This window comes from Hyla sarda, chromosome 2, assembly GCF_029499605.1.
Source record: "Hyla sarda isolate aHylSar1 chromosome 2, aHylSar1.hap1, whole genome shotgun sequence".
NCBI lineage: Eukaryota > Metazoa > Chordata > Amphibia > Anura > Hylidae > Hyla > Hyla sarda.
In genome coordinates, this window is record NC_079190.1 from 208,225,527 (window position 1) to 208,245,439 (window position 19,913).

The 19,913-nt window shown below is 38.5% G+C and overlaps 1 protein-coding gene across 25 annotated transcripts in view; it reads left to right on the plus strand.

Moving 5' to 3' along the window:
- The window catches only part of ABI3BP (ABI family member 3 binding protein), a 463,829-nt gene that overhangs the window by 330,918 nt on the left and 112,998 nt on the right, over positions 1 to 19,913 (plus strand). For 23 of the 25 annotated variants that reach the window (XM_056556215.1, XM_056556227.1, XM_056556223.1 and 20 more), the window contains 8 exons: positions 6,799 to 6,870; positions 6,979 to 7,059; positions 7,564 to 7,641; positions 10,633 to 10,707; positions 14,674 to 14,748; positions 17,025 to 17,090; positions 17,792 to 17,860; positions 18,269 to 18,337. In XM_056556215.1, the coding sequence (XP_056412190.1) occupies positions 6,799 to 6,870; positions 6,979 to 7,059; positions 7,564 to 7,641; positions 10,633 to 10,707; positions 14,674 to 14,748; positions 17,025 to 17,090; positions 17,792 to 17,860; positions 18,269 to 18,337 (585 nt within the window). The remainder of the gene's footprint in view (positions 1 to 6,798; positions 6,871 to 6,978; positions 7,060 to 7,563; positions 7,642 to 10,632; positions 10,708 to 14,673; positions 14,749 to 17,024; positions 17,091 to 17,791; positions 17,861 to 18,268; positions 18,338 to 19,913) is intronic. The other 2 variants (XM_056556219.1, XM_056556233.1) reach the window with 2 other exon arrangements.

The window sequence follows — 19,913 nt, forward strand, 5'->3', positions numbered from 1 at the left end:
CTTCCTCTTTCTTGGTGTAACTGGAACTTAGAAGAAATATAAACTGGAGCAAAACTTCTTAACGGATAAGTCTGAAGTCCTTGGGAAGGATCCAGGAACAATAAATCCAGAGATTAAAATGAAAATACAAAATATATAAATTAGGGATGGGAAAAAAGAGAGGGATAATACTCGTCTTTTGTCTTTAATAAAATCTATATTTTCCAGCACCAAGGCTAGGAAAATCCATAATTTTATAACAAGACAAAAGACTCCTATTATGCATTTTTAAAGTTAATAAACATTAACAATCAAAAAATGATACATAAAGAGAAAAACACATATACATCAATTAGAAAAGAACCATGGAGACATGAGGTTCAGGTCTAAAATAAAAATCACGAAAGGTAGATTCAGAAGACCAATCTGCAGCTTTTAGGATATCAGATAGAGCTCCACCTGATTGAAAAACAGAGGTAGACATAGTGCCTCTAGTGGAATGAGCTCTAAAAAGAAATGTATCACTGCCAGCTAAGGACATAGCATGTTTGACCCATCTGGCCAAAGTAGGAGATGAAACTGGAAGGTGAGGCTTAACATAGGATAAGAGAAGCTGAGAAAAAGTAGGAAGGCGTAAAGAATTAGTTCTAGATTCATACATTTTCAAACAGCGTACTACACAAAGACGTTCATTATGAGGAAAGGAAGGATAAAAGACATTATGTAGAGCAGTTTTAGTGCGCCTAAAAATAGTAAATTGAATGCCATGAGGTGAAAAGATACAATGAGAAATATCCAAGGCTTTAACGTCTGAGACTCTTTTGAAAGAGATCAGACATAAAAGAACTGTGAGTTTAATGGATAAGAGTTTTAAAGATAGGAGATCATTGTCTGGCCATGAAGATAAAAGGTTTAGAAGAATGTGAACATCCCAAGTAAAAGGATATTTGGGAGCAGGTGGACATTTGAAACATATGCCTCTAAGCAGTTTACAAATGAGAGGGTATTTACCTATAGGTAAAAAGTTAAAAGGTTCATGATAAAAAGATATGGCCGAACGGTACACATTGATAGTCCGATAGGCCTTTCCTGAATCAAAAGATTCAGATAAGAAATTAAGAATATAAGCTAAAGAAGCACGTACGGGATCCAGATCCTGTTCCATGCACCAATTAGACCAGAATCTCCATGCGGAAAGGTAGGCTTTTCTAGTACCTGGGGCCCAGGCTTCCAATAATAAGGCTTGAGCTGATCGTGAAAGTTCAAGATCAGGTCTTTCTGACCCGAAATGAACTAGGCTACTAGGGAAAGAAGACCTGATTGAATGAGAGGATGAGGTAGGCCCGACAGATCGAGATTAAGGGAAAGAGAAGTTGGAAGAATCCTGGGGAAATCTATCGTCATACTCAGTACGTGAGGAAACCATGTCTGAGACGGCCACCATGGAGTTATCAGGAGTAGGGCTGACTGGTGAATTTTGGTTTGAAGCAAAACCCTCAGAATGAGGTTGAATGGAGGGAAGGCGTATAGGGTCTCTGTTGGCCAAGTTTGAAGAAAAGCATCCGTGCCCAGTGCTTCTGGATCCGGACGCCAACTGAAAAAGCAATGAATCTGATAATTCAATCGTGATGCGAAAAGATCTAGGCATAATGGTCCCCAAAGGGAATCTAATAGTTGAACGATCTAACATCCAGTTGCTCGAATCGGCAAGATAACGGGAATTCCAATCTGCTACCGCATTGGAAATTCCAGGAAGATATTCTGCTTTGAGAATGATGTCTCTCTCTAGACAGAAATGCCAAAAATGTTTTGCAATGTCCGACAAAATCTTGGATTTTGTACCTCCTAGGTGGTTCACATATTGGACTGCTGAAATATTGTCCATTTTCAGAAGGATACAACAATGAGATTTGTCCTTCGCAAAACTTTTCAGGGCAAAGGAAGCTGCTAGTAACTCCAGGCAATTGATGTGGAGGAGAGATTCCTCTGTGGACCATTTGCCTCCTGTGGATAAGGGGCCGCATCTCGCGCCCCAACCTAAAAGGCTCGCATCCGATTCGATGATAAGATCTGGCATGGAGTGAAAGATCGTCTTTCCATTCCACGCTCCAGATGAGTTCTTGTTTGGCCTCTGAATTCAATGCAATTTCGTCTGAATAGCCTAGACCGTTCCTCAGATGTAGAGCTTTCAAACGTTGAAGAGCTCAGTAGTGAAGTGGAGCTGGGAAAATTGCTTGGATAGAAGCCGATAGAAGGCCAACTATTCATGCAATAGTCCGTAGGGAAATAAGGGATTTGTTTAACACAGAGCGAATTTCTTTGCGTATAGTTTTTAGCTTCCTGGAAGGAAGACTTAAAGGGGTACTCTGCCCCTAGACATATTATCCCCTATCCAAAGGATAGGGGATAAGATGTCAGATCACCACGGTCCCGCTGCTGGCGACCCCCGGGATCGCCGCTGCGGCACCACGCTATCATTACTGCGGGTACGCTCTGCACGAAATCATTACTGCGTGTACGCTCTGCACGTAAGGATGGGCAATACAGGGGTCGGAACATCGTTACGCCATGGCTCCGCCCCTAGTGACGTCACGGCCGATTTTTATCAACCAATCTCCTTGCCAAAGAAGGTCTCTCAATAAATCCATGCCCTCCATTTCGAAATGTTGGTATTTTTACGTATCCGTTTAGATGTCTTAAATTGATTACAGGGCGGTGACCCCCATCTTTCTTTTTCACCAAAAACAGGTTGCTGATAAAACCTGGGGTGTGAAAAGGTATCTGAGAAATGGCATTTTTGGAACATAGTTCCTTGATCTCTAAAGTAATTAGGTTTTTGTCTTGCTGGGAAAAATGGATAGGATGAGGATTCACCCATTGAATTGGAAGAGTATAAAACTCTATCTGATACCCCATTATGGTGTTCAATATCCAAGTGTCGGATGGGAGAATAGACCAATTCTGGAAAAAATGTGTTAGTCTGCCTCCCAAAATGAGATTCTAGTGGTAGAAATAGACTTACCTGAAGAAGGCCGAGATCTAGGGTATCCACGTTGACCTCTGGATCTCCACGGGTGACCTCTGGGTGGGAAAAAGGGGGTGGGTTGTTGGAATGTAGGTTGAGATGTATGGTCATAGTTAAAGGAGCCTCTGTAGGATCTACGATCCATGATTTGTCGGCCGGGAAAGCGACTCCTGCCTCTCCCGGCCCTGTGGAAAACCTTAGAATTAAACACTTTCTTCATGGAAGATTGTGCTTTTTCCAGTGAAGAAAAGAGATTGACATATTTGTTTAATTCTTTAATAAAAGAATCGCCAAATAAAAAGCCTTTAGTAAAAGAAGGAGGTTCATTTTGGGCCAAATTCACCAGCTGAGGGTCAAGCCTTAGAAGGATAGACCTTCTACGTTCTGTGTTGACAGAAGCATTGGCGTTACCTAATAAAAGAGAAGCTCTCTGAGCCCAACCTTTCAAAACTTGAACGTTTAAAGGGGATCCCCCAGAAATGGAATCCTCCAAAATGTCCCAAATTTTTGTAAGTGGACCTAAAATGTCGAAAATTCTGGATTGAACGAAAAGAACGGTCAATTCCTTTCTTATGATTGGGACCGGATTTAGATAAAAATTTTATGAGACTTAAATCAATATCTGGAGTAGAGGAAAATTTGTGATCTAAAAATGGTCTTGGGCATTCTGCCCGTAATTTATTCCTGGAGGATTTGTCAAGTGGCCAAGCAATCCAATATTCCAGGAATTTTGCAACTTGTGGATTCGGAAACCATTCACCCGAACAAGGGTGTTGAATATTTTCCGGATGGAAAAAAGGCACTCCGGAACTATCCAAAGGTATAGCTGAAGGATTTTCAGTGGACGTCGAAGCGTCCAAATCCTCCTCTGAATCTTCCACAAAAATACAATTTTCATCCTCAGATTGGTGAGATGAATCCTCAGATGAGGAACTGGAAGTGTTAAAGGAGTCTGGTTTCTTCCCAGAGGAAGACTTCTTTGCCCTATTAAAATGTACTTCCTCATGGGCTGAGGGTTTGGGATGCATTTTAGAAGCATCAGTAGACATATGGCGAGCTTTCTTAGAATGTTTTTTAGAAGATTTTTTAGTGGGAGGGGATGAATTAATTTCAGCCTTTTTGAAACCTCTAGCAAGTTTATCTGTTGAATTTTCTGCAGACCAAAAAACCTCTGAAGGAGTAGAGGGTACTGGGGCAGGTGCTATAGAGGTTGGTTGCACTAAGGCATGCAAAGTGGACATAGCGGATTGAATGGCGGAACGAACCAACATGTCAACCATGTTTTGCAATTGAATCAGAAGGAAGACTTTTATCACCTTGAACAGGTGATTTATCAACATTCCCACAATCCACAGACATGTTGAAATAAATTATGTATTATGGGATGTAGAGATATATATTAAAATAATGGAAAAAATGAGGGTAGGGAAAAAATATATAGTATGTAATATAGGTATGACAATGGCTGTTGGGAGAAAAGAAATATATATCTGAAAATATATATAGGAATTTCAAACACTGAAAATATATTGTTAATATACACTGATAAACATTCTATCTAACAATTTATGCACTAGGAATATGAAATAGGATACAGTGTATATATATATAGATATATATATATATATATATATATATACATATATATATATTTATACAAGTAGTATATATAGAGGACGTGGAGATGAGCTGAACCCGTCTGCTTTCACTGCCAGCTGCGCCACAAGACAGGAGAGCGCGAGCGGACAGGAAAGAGAGACGAAGGGATCAGCTGACAATCAGCTGAAAAAACAAGTGCGACACTGCCTCGATCTGGGCAGCGCTCGAGATCGGGGCACGAGACGGAGAGAAGAGGAATGCGACACAGGGACCTGACAGGATGCGCGAGACAGGTAATAAATAACAGAAGGAGAGGGGAGGGAAATAAGGGGAGGGGGAGGGAAATAAGGGGAGGGGGAGGGGAAGACAGCAATAGCAAGGGTAGAACAATAAGCAAAGAACAATAAGATATATATATATATTGCATTGCCGGTAACAGGAAAATGAGTGAATGACAAATAAAAAATTTATATATATACAGAGTAGACAGAAAAAGGGGGAAATATATAAATACAAATATACCAAATCACATGAATATTAAGAATATAACTGTAGATTAGGAGTGAATAACAGATATAGCAGATTCAGAGAAAAAGCAATAAAATATAAGACAATAATAAGTGTATTTAAATCATATAATGGGATATTAAGGGAGAGAAATTTGTACTTAACTTGTTGCCACTGGCAGCAGCAAGAAAGAGGAAGTTACTGTTGACTGCAGTGGTTTTATGGACTATGCTTCATACTGATTGGAGGACTGACTATACCTAATTTGCATATTTACGGCTTTTTTTCTCTTTTCTGTAATCTGATTGGTTGCTGCTGCAGTAGTAAAAGAAAGTATTTTGCATAATAGGAGTCTTTTGTCTTGTTATAAAATCAGTGTTGTTAGTATTTGACTTGTATCCTCTGAGTTTGTTATTGCTTGCACTCACTATATACAGTTGAGTTAAGTATGCAGGCATGAGGTAGTTAACCTTATACCTAAAAATTTAAATAACAGTGTTAAAAAATGTGCAGCAGTTCACATAAAAGCAAATACAGTAAAAATGCATTAAGACCCTACTGTCTTAAAATTGCAACACGTCATAAGTTGACCATTTAAGCTGGAACAATTAAATACCAAAGGAAGGGCTATTGGAAATGTGTATGAGAAAAAGTGAAATCTTGTTTCCAAACTAAATATCTCAAAAGCTATCAGACTATTCACCTTAAGTGTATTTTGGATAATACAATTCAAATCATCAGAATTGTGTTTGTATTCATTGACCAACACAGCTTTTCATTTGCATCAGACATCAGTGATTTCATGCAGATACATCTAAAATAGCTGATTACTTCCAAATGTTCATTTTCTAAATGGATGTTGGGCCTTATCTATTAGGTAACTTATACACAGCAGTACTGTGATCAGTATTTTGCATCCTATTGATCAATTTACCAAACTGTCACGTGAAAGAGAGTTTCTGTTACACATTTGACTTAACATTCGTAAAGAATTATTTAAACTAAATATATTTTCAACAGCTTTTACATGTCATCAACTAGAAGGTGAAATGTAATTACAACAAATGTATGTTGTCCTAAAGGGTTATGCACATATATTGCCATAAGATGGCATGGAACATCTATGAGCCAATACTGTACATACATGTACCTCCAATTTGATATGAAATCACTTAAAAGTTTACCTACGGATTTAATACATGAACTTATGAACATGAATTTATTGCAGTCCCATAAGAAATGCACATTCTGCATTACAAAATAAATTTACATGAAACTTAAAGGGGTTATCCAGGATAAAAAAATTAGTGGCTTTTGTCCAAAAAAAAAAAAGGTGCTACACCTGTCATCAGGTTGTGTGTGGTATTACAACTTGGCTTCATTCACTTCAATGGAACTGAGAACAAGAGTGGTGCGTTTTCTAGGAGAAAGCTGATATGTTTTAGTTTTTTTTTATAATCCTGGATAACTCGTATAGGCATGACATCAATTTGGTCTGACAAAATTCTTATTTATTTATATATGTATTTATTTACTAGCTTCCTTATATTGCAATTAGAAACTTGCAGAGAAACACTTGTACCTATGCCTGTTAAAAGATATATATATATATATATATATATATATATATATATATACGAACATTCCACAAATGAAAATATCCTATGAAATAAATCTTTATTTTTCAGAGGCAAATAAAACAGAAAAGGCTAGTTCCCCTAAATTCAACAGAACTACAAAAAGTCCTACAATATCCACTGGTAAATTTAAATGAACTCTATTGTTTGAAAAATATATATTTATATCTTATTTAAATTTTATTTTTACCTTATCTAACTGTACTTAAAAATATGTTATATTCTACACAGTGATAAAACCAGTGCACACCAAAAAGATGCCCATTAACCTCATTAGTCTTCAAATATTTGCGGATCCAACTCTTCCCAGTGGTAAAGTTGCCTGCTTTACATTAGTATGGCATGTTTATTGTTGCCTCTAACCAGTTAGTGCAAAATCCACCTACAATGCTTCATATGCTTACTTTGCTCTTGTTCGTTTTATTTTTAGCTTTCTTCTTGCAAGTCTATTATTTCTGTAGATGCACAGAAAGAGTACAGTTTGTTGCAGCAAATTTAACCATGAACTATAACAGTTTGAAATTGTGAGGGTGATTGATGAGACATTGTGAACCCTGTTAATTTCTATCCACAGAGTACCTAAAACTCAACAAACTCTGCTCCACCTGTAAATGTATTGCTATAGAACAAGATCGGCTCACAATGCTACAGATCTGCACGCTAAGACATACAATGCTTTTAAAAGCCTGCGTATTCCAGTCTTTCATGATATTTACAATGTATTCCTTACTACTAGTAAATGATCACATAATGGATTTTTATTCCTAGAATTGTTTTACTAAGTTTATAACATCTGTTCTTTTATTTACATTCCAGAAAAAACTGAGACACAAACCATCTCACCTCCTATTCCTAAAACAACTCAGTCAAATAAAATTTTATACTCAAAACCTGGTAATTTCTAAATTGTTTCATAGACTTTTTTTTTCTTTTCATTGTGATGTTCTTTTTTTTTCAAGTTTAAATAGTATATAAAGTCAAAGTGTCATCATTATGACAACATTTATTTATCATCATTTTCACTAAGAATTATATATTTAAAGTGCTATTACAATTTCTTTATACCTTTATGTGCCCTGCTAGAGAAAAATAGTCAGTTACACTATTAGTAACATTGTTCTTAATTCCCACTATAATTTTTATGATTTTTTTATTTGTTTTTTTAAAATAATAACACGGTCTTAAAGGGGTACTCCGGCGCTAAGACATCTTATCCCCTATCCAAAGGATAGGGTATAAGATGCCTGATCGCGGGGGTCCCGCCACTGGGGACTCCCGTGATCTTCCACGCCGCACCTTGTTAGAATCAGCCCCCAGAGCGTGCTCGCTCCAGGTCTGACTACTGGCGATCATGGGGATGGAGCATAGTGACGTCACGGCTCAGAGTGATGTCATGATCCGCCCCCTCAACACAAGCCTATGGGAGGGGGCGTTACAGCCTGCATCCCCTTCCAAGTTTTTCCCTTCACAGCTGCATCCTCACTTGAATGGGGTAACATTGTCATTTACTGCACAGCCAATGTGCAAGGGCTCGTTCACAAGGCTGTCTGCCCCCATTAATAAATGCCCATTATCAATCCGTTGCATAATTTTTCTAACGGGTTGCAAACGGCTGTAAAATAATCCCATTGATGTCAATGGGATTTTTTTTACAATCCTTTATCACCCATTTGCACCTGTTTGCTTCCTGTACCATTTTTTTTTTTTTTTTTTTTGATGGGGGGGAAAAGACGTTGCATGCATAATTTTTTCTCCCATCAAAAATAACGGAATAGAAATGGATATTAAAAATTTTACATTGAAGTCTATGGCCGACGGATGAGCCTTTAATGTCATCCGTTTGCACCCAGTTTATAATATCCGTTTTTGAACCATTATTACTTCTGAGCTTGCTCAGAAGAGGTGAAATCAACAGACTCCTGCAGTGTTGCAGAACCACTACTAGTCCCATCATGGAACAGATGATGGGAGTAGTAGTTTCCCGGCAGCGGGAGTCTGTGGAGACTACATTAGTACTACTACCCCCATCATGTAACAAAGTCTGTTTCATGTTGGGGGTAGTAGTACAGGGTCTGAGGGATTGATAGCACCGGGTCTCACTTCTGAGATCCGATGCGATCAGAAGTTTTTAAGCATAGGACCGGGCAGCATGCTACGCTCCCCTGCAATGTATAGAGTGTTTTTACTTTCATTTTTGAATCCCCCGCCAGGAGCCCTGAATGGCCAGTTCCAAGGAGCCATTCAGGGCTCCTGGCGGGATTTTTAAAATGAAGACTGTGAGTGCGTAGCGGGGCATATGTATATTAAAAGTGCTGTGGGGGCAAGATATATAGCGCTTCAGGGGGGCAGACACATAGCGCTATATATGGAGCTCCACCAGCGCATTTATAATATGCCCCCCACAGCACATTTATAAAGATATGCCCCGCAGCGCATTTATAAAGATATGACCCCCGCAGTGCATTTATAAAGATATACCCCCTGCAGCACATTTATAATGTGCCCCCCCCGCAGTGCATTTATCACGATATGTCGCCGCAGCGCTATGTGGGAAAAGTGTTCTATCAGCAGCGCATCTGGCCAGCAGGGCCAGCCCGATGCGCTGCTGATAGAATACTTTTCACACATAGCGTTGTAGGGGCATATGTATATAGATGCTCTGCGGGGGGGCAGACTTATAGCGTTAACTGACCCTCCCCCCAGCGCTTCTACATAAATATGCCCACGCAGCGCTATGTGGGAAAAGTATTCAGCAGCGTGTCTGCCAGGGAAGCCAGCAGATAACACTGCATGGGCATATGTAAATAGAAGTGCTGGGGGAGCCAGATAACACCATATGTCTCGCCCCCCGCAGCACATCTATATACATATGCCCCTGCAGTGCTATGTGTGAAAAGTATTCTATCAGCAGCGCATCTTCCAGCCGGCTGCTGGCCCGATGCACTGCTGATGCGCTGGTGGGGCTACATATATAGCGCTATATGTCTGCCCCCTGCAACGCTATATATATTGCCCCCCACAGCGCTTTTAATATACATATGCCTCCCACTGCGCACTCACAATCTTCATTTTAAAAACCCTACTGGGAGCCCTGAATGGCTCCTCGAGTACCGGCCATTCAGGGCTCCCTGCGGGGGATTTTAAAATAAAAGTGAAAACACTCTATACATCAAAGGTGAGCGGAGAATGCCGCCCGCTCCCCTGCTTAATAACTTTTGATCGCATTGAGTCTCAGAAGTGAAACCCAGTGCGATCAATCCCTCAGCCCCTGTGCTACTACCCCCAGCATGGAACAGACTCTGTTCCATGATGGGGGTAGTAGTAGAAGTACTAATATACCCTCCCCAGCCACCCACAGACTCCCCCAGCCATGAAGTACTACTCCCATCATGGAAACAAGTCTGTTCCATGATGGGAGTAGTAGTAGTCCCAGCTGTGGGAGTCTGTAGGCAGCTTGCTTTTAATACTAACGGATGAAAAACGGATGCAAAAGGATGTCACTAAATGGGATCCTTTTGCATCAGTTTTCATCCGTTAGTGGTATAGTTCATTTAGGAGGCAGTAACTAAAGAAAAGGGGGATGGAAGACAATGGCTGTGTGAATGTAACCTAACAGGGAAAACCCGTGAAAGGGACACAGTACTACACCAGTGCTGCAGTCCCTTCAATATAATGATCGGTAAAGGAGTATAATAATCAACTTGTAAGTTTTCGCTCAATTATATAACTCAACAAATAAAAGATAATCACTATGACTTTAATGTCTCCAGAGTTCTAGGTTGTTGCTTTCATTTTTATTAACAGTTTCCTATAAGCCAGAAATGTACAGGCTGGTGCCATATTTACTTTCAATGTAATGAGGATTTGTTTTGTTCTTCATCACAGCTCCAAAATCAACACAGAGAGTACCTATAAATTTTATTAGTCTTCAGATCTTTGAAGAACCAGATGCACCTTTGGGTAAAGAGCCTTTCATGTTTATTAACTGAGAATCTGCAATGACCACATCAAGAATGTTTTATTGTCATTTTTTTACGTCATGGAGAGTTTGCACTTATATCATTGAACTTTAACCATTCAGAGGTTATACAAGTGTCTTGATCATAGAATTTTATTCAAAGCATAGAGAGATTGCAGATGCTCTTTTAAAGGAGAGATAACAGTGCATCTGATTACTTACATTAATTATTTGTGAATTTTCCTAGTGTTAAAAACTTAGTTTAAAAAATAAACATTGCTCTTACATGTGCATGTGTTTGTGACTTAAATATAAACTTCCCTACTCCTATTTTATCTGCTCAATTTGACAAGCCAATATTCATAAGTAAAAGATAATAGTAATTGGCTAATATTACTAAAATCATTTTAATGTGTATTTTAAAAGAGTGTTTAATACCTCTTTCCCCTATGAGCCAGAACAAAAAGATTATCACAAAGAGAAGCTGTTACTCTGGTGGAAGCTGTTACTCTATGACCCAGATATCACATGGTCAGAAATTCATTTGAATTGCCCCTTGTCAAACTAGCAGAAAAAATGTTTTTCTTAGAAAAGGTTTACATAACAGCTGATCTGCAGGGATTATTACAAACGGAAATTGAAAAGCAACTGATAACCAGGCTTCCTACTTGTTGCCAAAGACAACCCTTTAAATTATTTCCAGTCACTGAAGAAACTCAGCATTGACAGTATTTCGACACATGTTCACTAATATTGGGACGTCACTACACATGGGCTACTAACTTGGTGTTACTGCTGTGTGGACTGAAGCCTCCGGGGTGCTCAACGTATAAGATGCCTGAACACAACTAATTCACATGTAAAGATAAGAATAAATCAAGGAGCACATGTTTGCTTGTATCTTCCTCCGTAATTGCACAACTGCATTGACATAGAGGGATGTGGATAGATGTTACATGTGGGGGTATTCAAACAGCTGACCGTCACCCGCTGTTTGAATACCCCCGCATGTAACATCTATCCTTATCCTGCTATGTCAGTGCAGTTGTGCAATGAAGGACGAATGTGGTGGCCCAGTATGGGAGGTGTTACCCTGTACCCTTGCTGCCCTGTCAGACAGCCTCCTGCAGTGTCCCCTGGACCTCCCCTGCACTGGTTTTATTGTCATTATGTGTTATCCCTATGTTACATATGTAAAGGTGTTATGACTTTAAAGGGGTATTCCAGGAAAAAACTTTTTTTTATCTATCAACTGGCTCCAGAAAGTTAAAGGGGTACTCCGCTGCCCTGTGTCGGAAGCTCCGCTCCCCAGCGGCCGAAAGTTTATTGTTCCGGACGCTGTGTGCGGGCTTCCGTGTTCAGGGCTGCCCCTCGCGACGTCACGCCCGCCCCCTTCGTGACGTCACGCCCGCCCCTTAAATGAAAGTCTATGGGAAGAGGGTGTGACGTCACGAGGGGCGGCCCGGAACACGGAAGCCCGCACACCGCGTTCGGAACAATAAACTTCCGGACGCTGGGGAGCTGAGCTTCCGACACAGGGCAGCGGAGTACCCCTTTAAACAGATTTGTAAATTACTTCTATTAAAGAATCTTAATCCTTCCAATAATTATCAGCTGCTAAAGTTGAGTTGTTCTTTTGTGTCTGGCAACAGTGCTCTCTGCTGACATCTCTGCTTGTCTCGGGAACTGCAGAAGAGTAGAAGAGGTTTGCTATGGGGATTTGCTTCTACTCTGGACAGTTCCCGAGACACGTGTCATCAGAGAGCACTTAGACAGAAACTAACAACTCAACTTCAGCAGCTCATAAGTACTGAAAGGAATAAGATTTTTTAATAGAAGTAATTTATAAATCTATTAAAAGAAAATGGGGCTCAAAGGTCAAAGATATCTGGTTTAGATTAATTTGTATTTATTAATATAGAATATAAAATGAATTAAATAGGGAATGCACAGGGCCCTTGTACTCCCCTAATTAATTGAATATACAGTAAAATATAAATATTAATCCCAATATAAAAATAGCAGCTAAAAACTAAAATTCAATACAAACTAAAAATAACTGTAAAAATTATTCTGCGATTTGAGCCTGTGTGATCAATATAGCGATCGGCTAATCCTGTAGAGAAGCACAGTACGAATGTTCATTCCTGTTCACAGATACAATGTAGCAGCTGCAGATAACAATAAGTCAATTAGTATTGTATCTGTCCAGCCAGTGGCAACTAGATTCCACCAATATAATGATACAGTGTAGCGCTTTGTGGATAGTCGCTTGAGATCGATCTTTAAGTGTCTCTGTATATACCGCAAATTATCACATCAACCAGTTGGCAATATAATCCAAAAAAATGCTCACCGCTCCCGGGATACCATGGATCTCCCTTCGGTGTAGTCGGACTACACCGAAGGGAGATCCATGGTATCCCGGGAGCGGTGAGCATTTTTTTGGATTATATTGCCAACTGGTTGATGTGATAATTTGCGGTATATACAGAGACACTTAAAGATCGATCTCAAGCGACTATCCACAAAGCGCTACACTGTATCATTATATTGGTGGAATCTAGTTGCCACTGGCTGGACAGATACAATACTAATTGACTTATTGTTATCTGCAGCTGCTACATTGTATCTGTGAACAGGAATGAACATTCGTACTGTGCTTCTCTACAGGATTAGCCGATCGCTATATTGATCACACAGGCTCAAATCGCAGAATAATTTTTACAGTTATTTTTAGTTTGTATTGAATTTTAGTTTTTAGCTGCTATTTTTATATTGGGATTAATATATATATTTTACTGTATATTAAATTAATTAGGGGAGTACAAGGGCCCTGTGCATTCCCTATTTAATTCATTTTATATTCTATATTAATAAATACAAATTAATCTAAACCAGATATCTTTGACCTTTGAGCCCCATTTTCTTTTAATACATTGTCCCTAATTTTTACACCGTGGGTATAGGTGTTTGTTGGGTCGCTCGGGTCTTTAGTGACGGTCAGATAGACAGGAGCCTCTCCATTGTGTTTATATAATTTATAAATCTGTTTAACTTTCTGGAGCCAGTTGATATATAAAAAAAAGTATTTTCCCTGGATAACCCCTTTAAGAATGTTGTCATGTGATTTTTACCCAGGAGGTATCAGTGACCAGGTGACTCAAGGGTGACCAATGCTAGCCTCCCCTATAATAGCCCTGGGAGGAGCCAGCTCACTCTCTTTCCTTGCTCTTAGTTCCTGTGTCTTTGCTGAGGTCAAGTCGAACCTGAGTGTGTACAGAGTCATAGGAGGCCTCAAATCAAGTCCTGCAGCCGCTATCTACAAAATCTACAAGTAAGCCACCGTCACAGTGTTGTCAGTCACCAGTCAAGTCAAGTTAGTCTCAGTCATCATTTGTCAAGTCAACGTGGCCTGCATTAAATTGACCCCATCTACTACAAGTCCCAGCAAGCCCTTAAGGTCTCTGAGTCACTGGTCTCCTCCGTGGGCCTGGTTGAACTGTACAGACTTTTCCACCTGTCTAACCTCAGTAAAGCTACCGTTGTCCGCAACTTGGCATTGGAGTCATTATTGCCCCCGTGCCTAGCCCAGGATCCAGTGGTATACCTTCGGGTGGTATCGAGGATAAACCACGCCCTGGTGTCACAAATATAAGGGGTTAATGCCGTCTGCCCCTAGGGCATTCCATCTTCCCTTTGCATCACACACTACCACACGAAGATACAGCAAACAAGATAACAGTGAGTGCTCCGTGATTTATTCTTATCTATATATATGTGAATTAGTCCTTTAAATTATCTACTTTCTGTAAATAAGACAGTATAAGAAGATCTTATATCTTCTTTGAAACGTAAATGGAATACACACATATTCTTGCCACACCTAGTAAACATGATTGCATCCAGTATACAATAGATTGCTTATGTTGAACAGCTACCACTACTAAAACTGTTGTATCTTTCAGTTCCTAATACAACACAACGACTTTATCAGCCCACAACAACACAAAAGCCTGAAAGTCCTCCTCAAACAAAGCCTGGTAAATATTTTCATTACAGCCGTTGCGCTGCTCATATAAATTACGACCTATTGGGCAGTTGGGCCAGTTGGGAATCTAGAAAATAGGAGTGTTTAAAGGCAACCAATGATTGAAAAAAATCTAGTTTTAAAGATGGCATAAGATCCTTTTTTTACAGAGGTGTCAGGTGTTCAGTAAGGCATCCGATTGACTCAGAATGGGTAAATCAGGTTTCTGTTTAATTCAGTGGGCAGCATAGTTTAGCAAACAATGTTGTGCCCCCTCCCTCCTATTAAAACTTAGCAAAACTGAACCATGACACTAATGTAAACAAACTCCTAATATGTTATAATTTAAAGTTAACAAACTGAGCTGATTTGGTTATACTAGTATGAAGGACCATGCTTTATAACGTTATTATTTTTATCATTTTAATGTATTTTAAAAGCTATGAGAATATTCTATACTGAATTGTATTTAATTCATATATTGGGCAATACCCCTTATATACGAAGCGAAAATACTGGTGTTCCTCCTGTGCTACACTAATCTGCCAAGGCAATTTGGCATTTAACCAGAGACAGGAAGTCTTGTCTAGAATCAAGTGCCTACAATCTGTGCTGAATCCTACACCGCTTTTAATTTGTCTGTTGTCTTCAAAGCAATTCTTAGATTAGAATTATTTTATCTACTTATCAATAATATGTACGCTGTTTGGTAGTTTAATTTGCACACGTTTTGCTGGCATATCTCTACACTAACTTACTAACCTATGCTGATGTATACACAGAAGTATGAGTGATATGTGCTTTCCTATTAGTATATTGATCCCAAATGTGCCCATGCAAGCCTCAATTATTACTCTATTAGGTGTAATAACCAATAATTTAACTAGCAGTAAAATCAAGTGTGTATATTTTATGGAACACCTGTTTACAATACATTCTACCCCTTATTAAAGGATACATTGCAACAAGCATGGGTTTACAGTATGGCTGCTTGTGGACAGTGATTAAATGGGTTTCCTGAGCTCATAAAATTGCACATAAGTGTCTGTATGTGTTTGAATACCACCAGGTGACACCACCATAACTCAAAAATAATTATTTAAAATTTTCATCATATTTCCCAGCTCTGTAATGCATTGTTGTGTTGATGCTGATGAATGTCGGAATACCAATGTAAATTACTATAATTCCCATGATTCCTTTCAAAGGCATTACAGTTTTAAGGTAGTGCTGTAAATAGCACATAATTATTAGTTACATTTTTTTGTTCTGTAAGAATCACAACAATGAAAATGATGGCATGTCATATCCATTATACAATGGAAAACAGTGCCACCCCATGCCCCCCAGTAACTTAATAGGGCCAGTATAGTTCCATCAGAGTGTCCATCATTTTAACAGAAAGAATACCATTGCATGCTGCACTGTTCACTCCAAACTCCAAAGCTCCAAACACAGCTTCTAATGTAGATGTGAAAACAAACAGCCTTACTCCATTTTTGTTCTGCTATTGATCTGCTCACTGTTGCTCTGCATATCTGCTGCCTAGCATGTGAAACATGATCCCTCCAGAGACAAGGAGAGACATGAGGTAACCAGGGAGCAGTGGAGATAACAAGCATGTAATGGGTGACATCCGTAGAATAGGAGAAAGAAGATACAAACCAGGAGCTTTGCCATGTAACTGCATGTTAGACTGGCTTCTGCGGGCATCTCAGCTACATTAGTAAGTGCCAAATCTTACTGCATGTAAGCCATTTGCACATTATTTTTGCAGACGAGAAAACCCTTAAACTGTGATAGTCTGTTAATATTGTAACTATTTCCTTAACCTGGGATTTGGTACTTTTGAATTTGAATACACACTTGTATGTATGCGCATGGATAAATCTAAAAAGTAATAAGATTGTACATCCTTGAGGTTCTTATCACTCATTGTCACTATGGTGGTAATGTTTTTTCCTGATACCTTTGTAGTCTTAAATCCGTATGCGTTTGTAAAATCTCAGAACAATGAAGTGATACTACTTTTTATTTCATTTCTATGTCATGGAAGTGTAATGCAACTTACATAACTCTAGACATAGTTTTCATAATTATTGCTAAGTGAAATATACCATGCAATAACACTCCATTATTAATATGTACCATCACCATATTAATTCCCTGTGATCATGACTAATATAGCACAATCCATTTTTTACCATCCATTCTCTGATTTCCAACTCCAATTGACAAGTTTTGCTTTGCGCAGTAAAAAAAAGAGATCTTACTGGATTTTTTTTACAGTTCCAACGCAAAAGGTTTCATCGCAAACAACCAAAAAACCCAAACCAACTCGTCGGACAAAACCTGGTAATACATTTTCAAATGTTGAATTTCTTTTAAATATTTCTATTACATTTAAAGGCCCACAATCTGGAGTTTGAGCATCACAGCTATTGAAGACAATGTGAAAAATGTTGTCATTAAAAAGTAAGAGACAGACATTACATATAAAAACAGCTTAAAAAAAAAAGGAAATACTAAGGGGTGCTCCTATGTATGTATATGTATATATATATATATATATATATATATATATATATATTTATATATATAGTATATTATAATGGCAAAAATAGCCACAATAAATACAAAAGGTCTTTATTATAAATGTATTTCTTGTGTGTGGTGCATGCCCTGGTAATGTGTTAATGGGGTACTGTACCACACTGCTTTTCAAAATCATAAGCGCGCTTGGTTTTTCTCTTAATGTCTCTTAAATAGAGGTTCTTGATTCTAGTAAAACCATGTATGCTCTGGCTTTATTTACACATTGCAGAATCATTGCAGAAATTTCTGCAACTGCACATATAGCTGAATGAGAAAGGAAAATCCTATTAAAATGTATAGAACAATTTTTTAGTTGCTAAAATGTATGCAGCAAATCTGTGTCACATAAACATACCCTAATAACACTGTATACAAATCCGTTCAGAGGCTTTACTTGTTTTACAGTTATACCCTGGAATTACATAAATGTATGTGTAGAAACTGAAATGATTTCTTAACAGCTTCTACAGGTGCACCCAAGGAAACAGCTAAACCTAAACAACCACATGTGATTCATGCAACTACGTTGGGTAACAGTAGAATCATTATTTTGTGAATGGCTTATTTCTCTTGTGACATAGTCAGTTGCCTCCATTATGCATATGTGACATGCTATGTGGTCATACTTGAAAACCTGCAAGCTGTTTTCATCCATTCTTTGGTAAAAATGTATTACTTATTCACCAAACTCTTCGTTCTGTCATCATCCTGCTTTTATGATGAGATCGCAGCATGCCACCATTTTCTACAATCATTCTGGAAAACAAAAAGTCATCATTTTTTCATTTTACCATTAAACTTACATTTCCATTTCAGATGCAACATTCCATCATCATTGCAATCTTGCTGCAATGGACTGCATGGCCATGTAAAGGACTCATCTCACAAATTAACTTAGTCTATTGTTCATTAACTTGAAATGTTCTCTTTATTTTTAGCGCCATACAGATTGCAGCATAATTCTTCCAGGCCCAAAACGTCACTCAGACCACGGACTAGACCTCCTGGTAATTCTTAACTTTTTTTTGTTTGTTTTCTCTGAGGGAACTTAACATATTTCATTTGCCAGTCTTTCTTCTGTTTGCCAGTCTACTGTTCTGTAACAGTTTGTGTTTATTTATATTTAAAATTATTTTTGTGTTTTTGCCTACTGTACAAACATTTATAAAGCCTTTTCTTAGTATATCTCCCAAGAGTTATGAGCTGGGAAAACCCAGGGGGTCTGTTGGCCTCCTGTGATGATGAAGAAGAACAACATAAACAATAATGGTTACATAAACCAAGCCTTACACTACTTTAAATAACTAGCCAACATTTGGGCTGGTTGATTTTAAGCATGTGTGTTTGTTTAAAAAATATATATTCTTGGTGTGCAGAGAATAAGACTCTGTTCACAAAACGATCATGAATTTCAGTTATAATGAAAACCATGATACGGTGCGGGATCCATCACACAATAGATACCACTGATGACCATAAAACCTCCATCAAGCATGTAATGGATATCTCTACCATCAAATATTGTGTAATCTGCAAAAAAAGGCTACATCCAACACAGATGAGAAAAAGGACCTAAAATATTTAATGAGCTGCATGACGTATCTGCAGAGTATAGAAATTGGATACCTAACTCACAGAAATGCGTATGAGTATCACTAGTAAATTAAGAGGTAAAAAACAAACTTGTCAGTTTTAAAACATATTGTTGCACTGTTGACAACATTCTTCAAGTAATACACTGCAGAAGATTTATCATTCGAAAACAAATCACGACTTGAAGAATGCGGCACATTTGTTTAGCAATTTTTTGTTCTTTACCACAAACTGTAATAGTCTGAGTTAGAAGATTGGAAACATGACAGATTCCAAGTCAAAACCATGAAGTGAAAGCTAGTCCCAGTGAAAACAAATATCATTTGATTACTTACAAATACCTTTGTATAATCTAAACTAATTCACTCAGTCACTGTAAACACTTATTTTAGTGTTTGGTGTTGTGCCTGTCTGATTGTCTTGTCCTTCTGCATAGATTTGTTGTTGCCCATTCCTTTTTAGGACTTCATTAAAAAGTGTTGGTTTTGTGTTGTTTCTCTTTGTCCATTCAGTGGCACAACATGATGTGGGGAAATTGTCTGCCCTGTGTGCTGATTTTAATGGATGAAGCCTAAGCCCAAATGCCACCCCCATTGTGTTACTTTCCAGTACTATCTAACAAACTACCAACTAAATAAGAGAGGCTGAATGGACTAAGGGAATGGACAGGAAACAGGGTTTACCTACAAAACCAACAATTCTCGTTCATCCTCATTCACCAACATAATATGTTGGGATGCAGTGAGAATCCCCTAGGGAGGGACACTTACCACTAATCTTAAATTGCTTGCCCAAAGACTGCCTCCTCTTAAGGACCGGGGTTTTTCCGTTTTTGCATTTTCGTTTTTTGCTCCTTGCCTTTAAAAAATCATAACTCTTTCAATTTTGCACCTAAAAATCCATATGATGGCTTATTTTTTGCGCCACCAATTCTACTTTGTAATGACGTCAGTCATTTTGCCCAAAAATCTATGGTGAAACGGAAAAAAA